Source organism: Callorhinus ursinus, unplaced genomic scaffold (genome assembly GCF_003265705.2).
Source record: "Callorhinus ursinus isolate GAN/ISIS: 27379988/994484 unplaced genomic scaffold, GSC_fseal_2.0 scaffold9, whole genome shotgun sequence".
NCBI classification, from domain to species: Eukaryota; Metazoa; Chordata; class Mammalia; order Carnivora; family Otariidae; genus Callorhinus; species Callorhinus ursinus.
In genome coordinates this window covers 57,625,014-57,641,407 of record NW_027397071.1, presented here as the reverse complement: position 1 = coordinate 57,641,407, position 16,394 = coordinate 57,625,014, and the positions used below count along the sequence as shown (strand labels likewise).

At 45.5% G+C, this 16,394-nt stretch overlaps 1 protein-coding gene across 2 annotated transcripts in view; it reads right to left on the bottom strand.

Moving 5' to 3' along the window:
• USP24 (ubiquitin specific peptidase 24) overlaps positions 1-3,427 on the bottom strand; it is a 135,956-nt gene extending 132,529 nt beyond the window's left edge. For both annotated transcript variants that reach the window (XM_025871721.2, XM_073896683.1), the window contains exon 1: positions 2,828-3,427. In XM_025871721.2, the coding sequence (XP_025727506.2) occupies positions 2,828-3,142 (315 nt within the window). In that variant the 5' untranslated portion in view covers positions 3,143-3,427. The remainder of the gene's footprint in view (positions 1-2,827) is intronic.
• Between the last annotated feature and the right edge of the window lie 12,967 nt (positions 3,428-16,394).

Here is a 16,394-nt window from a genome sequence, read left to right as displayed (position 1 = left end):
TTCCTCCCCATTAACACATCGCTACATCCTGACCCCTCTTCATCTGAAAGGTATAGCTGGGAGGGAGAAAGTGCATGGGCCATGCAGGGAGAAGGCCTGAGTTCTAGTCCCATTTCTTCCATTAACTGGCTCTGTGGGGACAAGTCACTTCCCCTTTGAGCCCTGCCAGGCTGTCTATTTAAACAAAGGAGCTGAACAAATTACTAATTTCTAAAGCCTTCCACTTAAAAGATCTAATTCTTTCATTCCACCCATCATTCTACTCCTAATACCATGATTCAATGCTTGCCATATCATTCCTAGACTTGTTCAGCAGCCTCAAAACTGTCTCCCCCACCCCTTTATTTTTCCTTCTTATCCTAAAATGAATCTGATCCTAAAACCACGAGTAGAGAACAGTAAAAAGCACACTGTTCTTGAAGTCAAGGAGCTCAGGTTCAAATCCAGACTGCCACCAACGAATCATATCTCTAAAACGGTGATGTTAGGAACTATCTCGCTGAGGATTAAAAGAATGTATAAAGCACCTAACACAGTGCCCGACACGTTGGAGATGTTCAACAACAATGAGCACCCTGACCTATGTCCCAGATCAAAAGCCTCAGTTTCCCAATGTCTACAGCAAGATGACCAACCAGTGAGGTGCACAGGTGGCGGGCAGGAGATTTGTAAAGTACCCGCAGAAACTGGGTTAAACGTTCTCACCAGGCTCCGCTGTGTGCCAGTAAAGTGTCTGCCTGTAGCCTGCCAATATGCTTCTGGGTAAAGCAGCCTCGGCCACCAGCCCCTCCTGGACTCTCAAAATCAAATGGTACAGCCTCCCCAGGCCAAATCCACAGGTCAAGAGGAAATGAAAACTTGACATCATTCCTCAAAAAGATACAGATTCTCTGGATTTTACCTGAAAGCAAACTCCTCAGCCTGTCATTCATGTGAAAAGAGGCCAGGCCCATTTCTTTGTACTTAAATCTATAAGCAGTACACTTAATGCTGGAGTACCACCAAGCATTATTTAACTTGATTTTTCAATTATAGGCAATGAAAAGGTGTGACCAAGGAAAAAAAGAATACAATTTCTCACAAAATGAAGATACACTGAATTTCACAGTTATACCAATACCTTCAGAGAAAGCAACGGCTTTCTTGATTTCAAAACTGGGTCAAAACTGGAATGAGCAAGTAGAGGAGTGACGGGGACTCGAAAAGAGAAGCTCATTTCTTAAAGTGACTTAAGTACAGTTCCTTAATTATGTGGGATTTTTGTCCCAAATGAGGAATAATAACAATCTCTGCTTTCATACACTAGTCAATGATACAGCCAAGTTACAGCGTAACTGAGGGCAATCAATCAAGTGTGTGGAAGTCTGGGAACCTAAGAAATCTTGTGAAGAAACCTGCTTTTTTGAAGTGCCACCGTTTTTTCCAAGCTACTTCATTCAGCCCGAGCGACTGCTGCAAAAGCACGTAATTAAAAGGATAGAACACAATTTAGGAAAAATTCTTTCAGAAGGCTTAGCTTAAGAATTATCCAAACTCAGATCTCCATTTAAAAACAGAAGCCCACTAATCTGAGCTCTGAGCTCTTCTGGGATCAGGCCAAGCTGCTCTACTTGTCCACCCAAAATGCACTATCCAACGAATCTGACCAAAATTCTTGACATGAGCTGCCATCTTCCTGCAAAGCAATTATTTCTCAGGCCCTGGTGCTTCTGGTTGATCCTTTTTAAAATTGGTTAAAGTCAGTTTTCTCACCCATGTTCTTTGCTCACATCCCAAACAGGCCTGATTTTCTCCATCCAGGCTTGAGATCTGTGCTCAGAGCCGTTCGCCTAGATGGCCCTTTCTCCTTAACAGACTCCTCCACTCCTCATTTCCCTCCCACCCTGTTCCCTGTCCCTCTGCACAGCACCCTCAGTATGACTGCAATCCCTTTTCACCTCTAGTTTTCTCTCATTTCTGACCTTGCCTATGACCAGTACTCCCCTTACCTAGACCAGGTCCCAGTTTCATCCTCCAATTAATTCCAGGCCTCCTCAGCGCCTGTTCCTGACCCGGCCTCTGACCTCTAGCCTCCTCAGTCCAATCCCCACCTGGCCTTATTAACGTCGGTCCCCCCAATCCAGACCTTATTGCAGCTAGCCCCCTCCCCCACCTTGTATCAATTCCTGTCATCCCGGGTCCGTGCCCTGTCCCTCTTCATTTTTAGACCCTGTCCAATCTCCTCTCTTTCTGGCCCTTGACTAAAACCCAAAGCTCATTCCTAACACCAGCAGTCCTCCCCTGACCCTAGCAAAGGCCACTACTCTGGTTGGCCCATCCCACTTTTTCTCTGACTCCGAACCCGGTGCCTCCCCCACTCCTTCACTGAAAGCCGAAGCCACGAAATCGCCGACCCTAGCCTAGCCTACTGGCACCCCTTTTCTGACCCCTGATACACGCGTCCTCCCCATCCCACACTCCAGGCTAACGCGTCAGTTCTCGCCCATCGCAGGTACTACTAGCCTCGGACCCTCCTCCCCATCCCCGACCTGCCGGCCCTGCGGCACGCTTAGCCCGAAGCCCACGAGACCCCTCCCCACCCTGCCGCGCAGCCCTGCCCCGCGTCCCTAAAGCCCATTCAGCCCCTCCCCTACGAGTCCCTCTCCCCACTTGACCCCGGTCCGGTGACCTCCGCCCTCGCCGAGTCCGGGGCTCCATTCTCTCGGTTTCCGAGCTAACCCCCGCCCCCCACACGCCCTCCGCACTCCCAGCCCAGTGGGGTGTGTCCCCCTGCCCATGGAATTCCGGCCAGTGGCTTCTCTCGCGGGGTCACGGTCGCCCTCCTCACCTCGGCGTCCACCACCTCGTGGTAGGCGGGCGGGGGGTCGAAGCCGCCGCCGCCCCCGGTGCTCCCGCCGCGGGAGGGGCCGCCGCCGCCGTCGCCGTCGCCCCGAGAGCCCCCGCCGGGCCCGGGGCTGGGGCCGCCGCCGCTGTCCATGGGCTCGTAGCCGCCGTAGTCGAGGCCCGGCCGCTCGTTGGTGAGCAGCGCCACGGCCTCGTTGATGTCGTTCTTGGCTAGCCGCAGGGCCTTGCGGATGGTGGCGGGGTCCGAGAAGCCCATGCACAGCAGCGTGGTCATGTGCTGCTCCTCCTCCGATTCCATGGCTCGGGCCTCAGGGCCGCGCCGGCCGGCGGGCAGCGAAGCTGCGGCTCCCCGGCCTGGCGGGCCGCGCTGCGCTCCCTCCGCGCCGCCCCCGCGCCCGAGCGGACCCCTGCGCTGCCGGCCTGCGCGCTCTGCAGCCGCCGGGCCAGGCTGGGCGCGGGCGTGGACGCCGCAAGCCGAGCGAGGGCGGTGGGGCGCTCAGGCGCCGCGGCGGCCCGGCCCAGCCCTGCGCGCCGCCATGTTGGCCTCCTCCTCCGCCTGCGCCTCCGCCTCCGCCTCCTCCGGCCCGCGGGGCCGCGCCTCCGCTCCCGGAAGCGGCCCGGGCCGCCCCAGGCTCGCCGAGGACGGGCGCGGGTGCTGGTTGGGGGCGGGGGGGCAGGCGACTTTTTTTTTTTTTTTTCTTCCACTTAGAGAAGGGAGGGGCTGCGCTACGGCGCGTCTCTAGGGTGAAAGGGCCGCCCAGACGCCCGGGCGGAGGCGAGGGAGGGTCCTCGGCCGTCGCCACCGCCCGCCCATTTCTCCAGCAACAGGTTCCCCCGGGAGCGGGACGGGCGGGGGCGAAGTGCAGCTCGCCGCACGGAACGTCCCCGAAGTCCCCACGCCGTCGGTCCGGCCCAGCCCTGACGGCGGTGCCCCCCCGCCTCGCACCGCGAAGCTGCTCAGAGCCCCAGCGGGACTCCCCTCCAGGCCTGGCTCGCCCCCGCGCGCCCGCCCGAGACGTACCCCATCCCGGGTGGGACTCATTCGGCTGCGGCTGTAGTTCGCCGCCGGCGCGGCCTGAAATGCGCCACAGTCAGCCCACGGAAATTCGCCCGCCGCGCTGCCTGAAATACACCCCAACGCCCACCTCAATTCATGCCCACACTGGGCACATGGACCCACTCGGGCCGAAAATCACCCCCACGTAACCCGACCCAAATCCCTCCAAGTCCCACTGAAATCACCCCAACCCGGCTAAAATCGACTCCCAGCCCTCACTGAATGTTCCTTCCGTCACTGGCCACCTGCACCCACCAAACGTGACCGAACTCTACCAAACTCTTACACTGCAAAACCCTGGGCCTCTGAAACGTATTTTTAGGACCCATACTCTAAACCCCAGCGCTCTCTACGAAAACCTCCGAAAAACCCAGGCTGCATCACATGCCAGCCAGCCAGCCACAGACGCATTCGAACGCCTTGGATCTCTTCTCCCCTTGCTGACCCACCTACCCACACTGCTGCATCGTTTGGCTCAGGATTCTGTTTCTGCCCTCTGAGGGAGAATCCTACCCACTCGGTTTCTGCCCTTTACGGGAGGACCCCACCACTGTTCCTTTCTACCTTTGAGCATTCCTCTTCCCTTTGAGGCCTGCTTGCTTTGCTTTCTCTTCCCACCTTTAGCATTAGCACCCGGGGGCTGCGTCTTTAGTTTCCTTGACTCTGCCACCCAAGCCCTGGCCCTTGCTATTTTCCCCCTTCAATTTCCTTTTATTCATGCTTCTAGGTTCTTTCCCCACCATCTCCCAAGATCCTGATGCCTTTTCTTTATCTCACTACATATTTGTTAATTCGGTTCATCTCCTAATGCCTTCACCCTGGTTTCTTCCAGAACCCTGAAGTCCACCAACTAACCTTTCTCATCCATCAACCCCCTCATGACAACCCAGCACTCACTAAAATCTCCACGTATCCCAAATCTTAAATTAGCGTCAGTACACAGAAATTTCCCTGCGCTCCGTTAGCGTCTTTTCCCCTGGACCACAGAACCCTTCTTGCCTAGTACTTGCTACTTATACTTGCAAACACCAGCGATTTGATTTACAGGGTGAATTTATTACTGTTGTCTACATTTAAATGAAGTAAGTATATTTGTTGTACCGATTAAAGGCTGTATTATAGAACATAGAATAGGACTTATACCCAAAGGAAGTTTAGTCTTAATTTGTGAATGAAAATAACAAAACAAATCCTTCTTCTTACATTTTTGAAGAATAACAAAACAAAACAGAAAGAAAGAACCTGCCAAGAAAGAATGCCTATAACTGAATCAGGTTCCAGTGTATATATTGAAAGAAAATTTTACTGTTATTAACTTCTAAGTACTCAATGATGTTCAAATATTCATCTCTGGTACATGAGGACCAAAAATAACGTAAACGAAGCCAAGCCACCTATCATAGAGTACACGCCAAGATATTTCATTTATTCAACAACTATGTGCTATTTATCAGGTGCCAGGTACCGTTTTTGGCGCTGCCAGGTACCGTTTTTGGCGCTGCAACGCTAAACAAAGCAGACAAAATTTGATGGTGGCAAAGTGCTGGCATTCAATTTTGCCCTCTGTTTGAAGAGTTAATTCAGTGACCAAATTAAGAAATGAGTAAAAAGGGGAGAGAAAGTAATAGGTAAAGAAAAAATTGTTTGCCACAGAGATCTGAGACAGAACCCAAGAGGTAATGAGACAGAGCCGGCCAATTCAGATGGCACATAAAAAGACTCATCAACAGTGGCAGGTTTATAGAACATGACAGAGGAAGCTGTGCCTGGAGCTGAGAAGAGGAAGCAGAGAAGGAAGCAGAGAAAAACAAAGTCTGTGATAAAAACTGGAAAGGAGCCACAAAAGGCTACAGAAAACAAGGAAGGCCATTTTTGAACCGGATCCTGGAGTGACTGAAAAGCCAGAGTGTCATTTGAGGATGCAAGTAGTTATAATCACACTTTTTTGCATGTGAGAAAGCAAGCAAGCGCTTTAAACCCTGTTGAATTGGGATAGCAGGGGAGGGGCCTGTGGTGTGAATATTCATACTTTCACTTACATTTTTATTTTAATTGCAGTAAAATCTTGAAAATGTTAAAGGGTCTAAAAAATTTTAAATAACATTCAATTCACAATTATCCTTCTCTAGAAACTTCTAGAAGAAAAAGAAAAAATAGCTAGGTCTTGAAGAGAGGTATGATGAACTGTCTTGAAGACAAAATATGAGGGTTTTCTAATATTAATAAGTGATCTAAAAAGTATCTAGTGAATGTCTATTTTGAACCAGGTTGAGGACTAGGGAGACAACTCTGAGCAAGACACATACAGTTCCTGCCCTTTTAGAACCTATGGTCTTTCAAAGGAGACAGACAATAAAGCAGTAATCATAAAGTGTGATAGGTGCTTTGATAGGGAATTTCAGGATGTAAAGGGCAAATTTCTTGCTTTCTACGGAGGTAAATGACCGAGTGTGTAGGAAACCTAAATCCCAGAGGATGTTTAAACTATAATCTGAAAGGAAGTAGGAAAGGCAGGAAAATGAATATGAGACGAAAAGAGATCCAAAGAATAGGAACACGTTGTGCAAAGGCCCTGGAGTGAGTGACAGGAAAGCAATTGAGAAGAATTAATAGCCTGCAGAATATAGCTGGGGTTCTTAGAGACGTAGTAGAGAGAAGGGAAGCTGGAAAGGTAGGCAAACACCAGATCAGAGAGGGCTCCTTAAACTGTGGTAAGGAGTTTGCACTTAATTCTGAGGGAATGGGAAGCCGCTGAAATATTTATGCGGAGGAGAGAGGTAATGTTATTTAACTTTTAAGAAGAGTGCAGTGTGGAAGATGGTCTAAAAGGGAGGAAAGGTAAAGGTGGAGAATTCATTTGATCAGTTAGTCTCCTGGTTGCCAATTATTCAGCAAACCCATCAAAGGGAAAAGCAATGCTGAATGACAGGCTCACCTCTCTGTACTTCCTTTCTCTTTGTGATTTGGTCCTCGAAATTCTCATGTGGGAACTTTTTTTTTTTTTTTAAAGTAGGCTCCATGCCCAGTGTGTAGCCCAACGTGGAGCTCCAAATCCTGACCCTGAGATCAAGACCTGACCCAATATTAAGAGCCAGATGTTTAACTGACTGAGCCACCCAGGCACCCCTTCTCACTTAGAAACGTTCAGTGCCTTCAGACAGAAATTTCTTCTCTTCTGCCCGGCTTGTGTAGCTGTTCTCGGACAGAGGGATGGTCTTAAATAAGCAAGTCTGTCATAGTTGGAGGCAGAACTCCCATAGAAGAGAGAAGATGGAGAAAATTCTTTCAAGGCAGTCGGTAAAGGGAGCACACCCTGACAAAGGGAGATTTTCCAAGACTAGGAAGAGGTTAGTATTTTGGATATTCCATGAGGTGGAAGAGCCTTGCCCCGCTAGCTTGCAGTACCCCAGAAAGTAGAAAGAGCTCAAAGAGAAATGACTGCCCAAGTCCCAGATTTGCAAAATCTCTACAAAATTCCCCAATTTTGAGCAGGGCAGGGAAGCAACAGAATCACCTTCCTCCAAAGGAGCTTAGCCTGTGCAGGCTTAGACTGTGATCCCTGCAGTGTAAACTAGTATAGACCAGGAACCAGAGGACTCTTCTGGAAGCAGCGGAGGCGCAAGCCTGGGCAATTTGCATAAATCCCCCCTGCAGTAGGAGAGGGAACCCTCATTATGACTGTAATTCAACATCTCAATACTTCGGCAAGTGGGGGTTCAAGTGAGTTTTAATTTCTTTCTGAAAAAATAAAATGACATTTAATGTCCCAGATTTTGGTGGATGAAAATTCATGATCATTGTGTATGTTAAAAAACTATTAAAAACAGCCACTAGGAAAATCGGCATCAATGGCTATGCCTTGAATACTCTACTTGGGCATTGATTTTTTTTTTTTTTTGGAACAGCTTCATTGAGAGATAATTCACATACCATATAGTTCACCCATTTAAAGTGTATGAACTGATGGTTTTTAGTATATTCATAGATATGTGCCATTATCGCCCCAATCAATTTTAGAACAGTTTTCATTACATAAGAAGGAAACCCCACATACCCTTTAGCTATCTCTCTTCTGTAGTCTCAGTCCCCCCAGTGCTAAGTAACCACTAGTCTACTGTCAGTCTCTCTAGGTTTGCCCATTCTAGAAACTTCATGTACGTGAAATCTTATAGTATGTGGTCTTTTTTTGTCTGACTTCTTTTACTTAGGATACTGTTTGCAAGCTTTCTCCACGTTCTGTGGCATGTTATCAGTATTTTGCTCCAGTTTCTGGCCGAATAATATTTCAGTATAGATATACTATATTTTGTTTATCCATTCATAACAGACGTTGGAGGTGTTTCTATTATTCGGGCATTATGAATACTGCTGCTGTAACTATATATACAAAAGTTTTTATGTGGACATATTTTCATTGCTTGTTGGTCATTTGTATATCTTCTTTGGATTAATTCTATTCAAGTCCTCTATTCAATACCCTTTCTGAATTGGGATATTTGTCTTTTTATTATTATGTCATAAGACTTCTTTTATATTCTAGATCCAAGTCCTTTACCAGACATATGATTTGCAAATATTTTCTGGCATTCTGTGGCTTGTCTTTTCACTTTTTTGCTAGCGCCCTTTGAGGCATAAAAGTGTTTTGTTTGCTTGTTTTTAAAAGACTTTATTTATTTATTTGACAGAGAAAGAGACAGCAAGAGAGGGAACAAGCAGGGGGAATGGGAGAGGGGGAAGCAGGCTTCCTGCTGAGCCCAGAGCCCGATGTGGGGCTCGATTCTAGGACCCTGGGATCCTGACCTGAGCCGAAGGCAGACACTTAATTACTGAGCCACTCAGGAGCCCCGAGGCATAGAAGTTTTTAGTTTTGATGAGGTCAAATATATTTTCTTTCTTTTGTTGCTTGTGCTTTTGGTGGCATGTCCAAGAAATCATTGCCAAATTTCATGTCAAGTATTTTTGCCTGTGTTTTCTTCTAAGAGTTTTATAGTTTTAACTCTTACTGTTACATCTTTGATCTATTTTGAATGAATTTTTGGATGTGGTATAAGATAAAGGTCTAATTCCATTCTTTTGCATTTGGCCATCTAATTGTCCCAATATTATTTGTTGAAAAGATTATTCTTCCCCCATTAGATGGTCCTGCACACTTGTCAAACATCAATTAGACATGGACACATGGGTTATTTCTGGAATCTCATTTCTATCCCATTAATCTATATGTCATCTTTATGCCTATAGCACATTGTCTTGATTAAAGTTCCTTTGTGGTAAGGTTTAAAATCAAGTGCAAGTCCCCCAACTTTGTCCTTTTTCCAAGATTGTTTTGGCCATTCTGAGTCCCTTGCAATTACATATGAATTTTAGAATCAGGTTGTCAATTTCTACAAGGAACTCAGCTGGGCTTCTCATAGGGATTACACTGATTCGCTCAACAGATTTGGGGAATATTACCATCTTGACAATATTAGGTCTTCTGATCCATGACCATGTTATGTCTGTCTTTCCATTTATTTGAATCTTCTTTCATTTCTTTACTAGTGTTCTGTACTTTTCAGAGTACAGCTTGTACTTCTTTTGCTAAATTTATTCCTAAATATTTTACTCTTTTTGATGCTACTGTAAATGGAGTTTTCTTTTTTTTTAAGAGTTTATTTATTTATTTGACAGAGAGAGCAAGAGAGCACAAGCAAGAGCAGCAGCAGGGGGAGAGGGAGAAGCAGGCTCCCTGCTGAAGAGGGAGCCTGATGTGGGGCTCGATCCCAGGACCCTGGGATCATGACCTGAGCCGAAGGCAGACGCTTAACCAACTGAGCCACCCGGGTGCCCCAATGGAGTAGTTTTCTTAATTTCACATTTGGATTGATTGTAAATGTATAGAAATACAACTGAATTTTATGAATGGATCTTGTAATCTACAACCTTGCTAAACTTGTGTATTAAATCTAATAGTTTTTTGGTGGATTTCTTAGGATTTTCCACTCACAAGGTCATGTTACCTATGAATAAAGACAGTTTTACTTCTTTCTTTCCAATCTGGATGCCTTTTGTTTACTTTTCTTGCCTAATTGCTCTGGTTAGAACCTCCAGTATAGTGTTGAAGAGAGATGCAGACGGCAACCATTGTTGTTTTGTTCCTGATCTTAGGAGGGAAGCACCCAATCCTTCACCATTAAGTATGATGTTTGCTGTGGGGTTTCCATATATGGCTTTTATTATGTTGAGATAGTTTCCTCCTATTACTATGGAGAATGATCAGTGTGGTTTGTTTTTTATTCTGTTGATAATGTGTATTGCTTTTATTAACTTTCATGTATTTTTTTTTAAAGATTTTATTTACGTATTTGAGAGAGAGAACAGAGCCAGAGAGAGAGCACAGCTGGGGAGGGAGGGGCAGAAGGAGAGAGAGAAGCAGGCTCCCCGCAGAGCAGGGAGCCTACCCACCACTGCCGTCCGCAGGGCTCCATCCCAGGATCCTGAGATCATGACCTGAGCAGAAGAAAGACGCCCAACCAACTGAGCCACCCAGGTGCCCCTGACTTTCATATGTTAAACCAATCTTGCATTCTGGGATAAATCCCACTTGGTCATGGTGTATGATACTTTATATATGTTACTGGATTCAATTTACTAATATTTTATTGAAAAACACAGTAATACTATTGGAGAAAGAGAGCACTTTTATTTTTTATTTTTATTTTTTTAACATGAAAATGGAATAATTTATTAACTAAACTGCTACAAAAATAATGCACTCAATTTCGTATTTTATAAAAGTACATTTAAAAAGGATGAAGGGCGCCTGGGTGGCTCAGTCGTTTAAGCGTCTGCCTTCGGCTCAGGTCATGATCCTGGAGTCCTGGGATCGAGTCCCGCATTGGGCTCCCTGCTCAGCGGGGAGTCTGCTTCTCCCTCTGACCCTCTTCCCTCTCGTGCTGTCTCTCACTCTCTCTCAAATAAATAAATAAAATCTTTAAAAAAAATAAATAAAAAGGATGAAATATTCTTTTTATAGCCAAATACCTTCATGTAAAACTAATATATATAGCTTTTCCCCCAGAAATACTTTTTTAAATATCTTAAGATACATTCTAAAACTTAAAAACTTTTAAATATTATTATTATTTTAAGTTTTTATTTGAATTCCAGTTAGTTAACATACAGTGTTATATTAGTTTCATTAGTACATTAGGTGTACAATGTAGTGATTCAACACTTTCCATACAGTACCCTGTGCTCATCACGATAAGTGCACTCATCAGAGAGGGGCAAGATTAACTAGGTGAGGGGGATTAAGGAAAACAATTAGTTTTTTTTTTTTTAAGGAGAGCAAATATTTTTAGAGGAATCTAGATTCTGATTATTTAATGCAAAAAAAAATCAGTACGAAAAATGGAGAAAGCTAGAAGGAAGAAAAGATAATTTTTAAGTCTAAGGCTCCTCCCACCCTTTACTAAAGACAGTATATTGCCAAATGGGGAATCATTTAAAAGTTAACGTGGTATCCTCCTTCACTTAAGAAGATGATGCAACTGACCTGATGGTAGTCCAACATTAGATTTTGGTTATTTTGCCAGCAGCAAGAATGAGTTTTCCTGAGCCCCATGACTAATGAGCAGATCTACCCCCTGGGCATGCAAACTACTCCCACTGCCTCCACATTGGAAGGCCTTTTACTTGTAGCAGATGAATTATGAATCCAATGGTCCACAGCATAAATGCATGCTATCAGGCTGTCAAGTGGAGAGGGGGCTTGGGGGGTAAGGCCAAGGTTTTGACTGCCAAACTGAGGAGTTCTTCTTAATTTGTTAAGTAGTGGGCAGCCATTAAAGGTTTTGAGTCGGGAAATGTCATGATTGAAAGTGTGCTTTAAAAAGATTAAAATGCCTTTAGTGTGTTGAACGTAAGAGATTAAATAAGCAGGTGTGTGTGTGGGGGGGATGGAGAATGAAAAGAAGCATGCAAGGGTAAGGAAGATTCTTTAAGATTTGGTGATTGGATTTGATGATCAAGGAAAGGGAAAGACTTCTAGATTTTAAGGCTAGATAATCCGAAGCGAAGCCAGGGTTTGACCAGATGGGAAGATGATGACTTTGGCCTTAGATGGGTTGGTATTTTACTAGGAAAGTTTGCCTGCAGTCTTCCCCAATCATATCACATGTGTACATTGAAAACAATATGGTTAAAGCTGATAAACATTTAAAAGGAAAGGACACTGGGGATATTTAATTTGGAAAGTAAAAAGATTTTACAAAAAGAGACAGGTGAAAGGACCCATTTATTTCTCTGATGACCTAGTTCCTGGCCTTGAACTCAGCAAGCACCTACCCATGACACCATATGCCAGCTGAAGAAAGCAAAATGCATTTCAGGAGACGTGCCCTCAGCACACGCTCCCATTTTTACCTACTGCATTTCATTTTCTTTCTTTCTTTTTTTTTCAAGATTTTATTTATTTATTTGTCAGAGAGAGAGAGAGAGCACAAGCAGGGGGAGAGGCAGAGGGAGAGGGAGAAGTAGATTCCCCGCTGAGCAAGGACCCCCACCCCCCCACCGCCGCAATGCGGGGCTCGATCCCAGGACCCTGGGATCCTGACCTGAGCTGAAGGCAGACACTCAACCGACTGAGTCCCTGCATTTCATTTTCATCTCCCTGCTCCTGGGTAGCTGGGTCCATATCTTGGTTTGCAAACTGTTCCTTGTACATGGAGGGCAAGGAGAGACTGACAAAAGAGGCAGACCACTCCGTCACTTCATACTGGTAGGTGGCAGTTTTAATGGGCAAAGGAACCTATTTAAATGAGGCTTGTCTTGGGCAGCCACAAAACAAACAGATCTCTGCATCTGTCTGCCAAATCTTTAAAGTCTATGTAGAGGCCTTACCAGGGTTCAGTAATGTATACTGTTCCAATGGTCTCAATACCACATTACTATCACAAGGCTATGATGGGGTAGCTTCTAAGATGGGGAAGGCAAATGGAATGCATATTCCAAAGACAGGGAAGGGGGTGAGGGGCCTCTGATTGCCCGGATTCAGCTATTAGTCAAGTGGCGGTCACATCCTCTCCAGTGATCTCCACCACGTCATATTCAAGCCTTCCGTATTACTTTTAATCTGCTTGTGGCCTCTTGTCTGTAGTAACATATGATTACCCTTCTTGCATGTTGGCTATCTCTTTCCATGGGCTCAGATTTCAGCAATCTCAGTTTCTAAAGTCTTTTACTAAAGACTTCCTCTGCTAGTCTATCTCCTCAGAACCCCAGGGTCTCTGCCAGGAGGTAGAGAGATTTGGACCCTTTATCTTAATTGCATTAGCAGGCTTAGTTTCTCCAAAGTCACATTTTATAAGGAATATATAGTCATAATGTGACAGTTTGCCATTCTCCGACTGACTGAAAATTGTCATAAGGGGTATGTTTACCTTGATAACAATGTTGAAACTCAGTTGGCGAAAACAGAAAGATGGACTCTCCCTATCTTTAGCTGAAAGATCAAGAGTTGAGGGTTTTAATTCCCTCCGAAATCAGGAGGACCCGGCTCTCAGACTTCAGCTTCATTCCAACATGATTCAGAAGTCTGTTTCATTTCCCCAATGTTTACTCACCAGGCTGGATTAATTTTCCAGGGTGTTGTGCTAATTATAGGCTGGTGGAGCTAATGAGCTGAATCAAAATGGCTCCAAGTGAAAAAGTAGCAGAGCACCCTGGGTTCTGCTCCGATGCTGAGCTATTTATAACTTCACAATTGTATGGTTACTATTAATTAGTAAGTATGGCAGTGACCCTCAATTTTAAGAAGCGTCTACACCATCATTTTCTAGTTAATCTTTCCCATCCATCACTGCTTTCATTTTATACGAAGGGCGGAGCTGATGAATTACTTGCCTGAAGTCATGTCTGTGGCAAAGCCAGAATTATACTGTAAACATTAGGAATAATAATAAACAAAATCTGTTTGTGGAGTGCTTTGCAGTTTTCAAAAGATCTTGTCCTTTGTCATTCATTTACACTTCCTAGCATCCCTAAGGTTCCCAGTGATTAGTGGTGGGTGGCAGAAGAGAACAGGGTTCGGTTCGCAGCTGTCTTGGTTAAATTTGAACTGAGTAAGAATGTAAAGACCCCAAAGTTTTTCAGGAGTCAGGGTCTGAATGGTAGGATCTTTGCTCTCCACCTCTTTCTGTAGGGTGTTCTTGGCCTTTCAGGACCCACCAGGCAACATTCGGTCATTTTAATCTTTTGTTTTATGAGGCTTTAGTCTTGTTCCATCCAAGCCTAAAATAGACAAACTCGTAGAATCTAGTACCATTAGAAACTTCAATTTAAGAAAGTTGAGAAAATCCAGAGATTGCTTATGCTAGAATGTCGGCGTAAAACCTCCTAAAAGTGGAGCTGGTTCTAGTGATGGCAATGACCCTTCATTGCTGTTTCTGCTCACTTCTCCCCACTCGACCACCTGGGCGTTTCTTGACATTCATAAGCCCAGGGTGTCCACTGCATTCTGCATTCAACCTCCCCTGACCATTTTATAATCCCACAAGCAGAGACGTGTATAGTTGGATGAGTTCTTTTTTTTTTTCTTAATATTTATTTATTTATTTGAGAGAGAGAGCAAGTGAGCCAGTGCACATGTGAGGGAGGAGGGGCAGAGGGAGACGGAGAGAGAATTTCAAGCAGACTCACCACTGAGTGGGGAGCCTGAGCAGGGCTCGATCTCACCACCCTGAGATCATGACCTGAGCCGAAACTAAGAGTTGAACACTAAAGTGACTGAGCCACCCAGGGGCCCCACAGTTGGATGGGTTCTAGAATGTCACAGAGTCTAACACGGTCACCTTACTGATGACTAAACTGGGACTCAGAGAATTAAAGTCACTTTCCAAGTCCCATGGCTAGTAATTGTTGGAACGGGGGTGGAAAGCTGCTGGACTTTCACTCAAGTAGGAAAAGGACCAGACGAGTCAGACTGTCCCTGAAGCAGTGTTTGTCACAACACAACTACTGAATAAGCCGCAGAGACTGTAGTTCCCAAAATGTGCTCATAGGTGCTTCTTGACATAGGGCCCTGTGGTTCTGTTCCTTTACCCAGTCAGGAATTCACGAAGCAACAGAGAACCCTGGAGACGCTGGAAAGTCCCTTGGCAAAGAGTTTTGTTTAACCAAGCATTTATCACATTATTTAATCATTTTTTTCAACTCAGAGAAAACCTAGTAACAGCCCGGGTAACCGGTGTCCCTTAGAACGCACTGGAGAACAAATAAAAGGTACCTGTTGAAATGGGACAGTGACAAACAGGGTGAAAGCTTCCTGGCGGTTTCTTCTCTACATGTTATTTTAACTTCACCACACCTCGGGTGTAGGTGTTACTGCGCCTACTCATGGATGAGCTCAAGACTCTGGTTGCATGTGACAGATTTGAATTCAGACTTGCTTAGGCGAAAAGGGGTGTCTATTGGTTCATGTAATTGAGAAGCTTGGAACACTGAAACCAGCACATTCTCTTTCTTGCACCTCTGCTTCCATCCATTTGCCAAGTCTGTTTATTCCTTTTACAGACAGATGTCCTCACAAGAATGGAGACATGCCGGTGCACAGCTTTGGTCCATGCCCTGCCTATGGTACAGCCAGAGAAGAAAGGGTCCCCTGGCCCCCTGCCTGCCCAGCCAGCACCCCTTGGCGGAATCCTAGAAGGGAACTCAGTTGGCCGGTGGGGGTCATGTGCCTGCCCCTCTGCTGTTCCACCTCCGTGGCTAAGGAAAGGGGTACTCTGGTTGGCTTAGACTGAATCTCATGCCCTTTCCTATGGACAGGAAGGGAATGTTCTCAGGAAGAGTCCAGAAAGGGACTCAGACAAAATAATAGTCTGAAAGTTACATAACCTGTCTCAGGTCACATAACCAGTAAGCGACAGACCTGGGATTGGAACTCAGGTCTGACTCCAAAATCTGTCTATCTGTCTGCCTCTGTGTGTGTATACATATATGTTTTTCTCCTGTATAACTTGTTGTTTCAATAAGATACAATCTCCACTTGTAAGGAAAGAATAGTCTGGTAGGAAAAATGCACACCCCTATAGTAATAGTGGTAAACCATGGACATTCAGAGGATGGAGAGACCATATTAAGATCATATCATAATCTCCGGGCTAAGACTCCTAAATGTTTTGGCATTATGGGTACTTTTGAAGATCTGATGAACCCCGTGAATTGTTTTTTTAAAGATTTTATTTATTTATTTGACAGAGAGAGAGAGTGGGTGTGAGAGAGCACAAGCAGGGCAAGCGGCAGGGAGAGGGAGAAGCAGGCTCCCCGCTTGAGCAGAGAGCCCCACATGGGGCTTGATCCCAAGACCCTGGGATCATGACCTGAGCCGAAGGCAGCCACTTGACCAACTGAGCCACCCAGGTGCCCTTGAACCCCGTGAATTCTTTTTCCCCAACACACAAACACACACACACACACACACACACACACACACACAATTTTGCATGCGTTT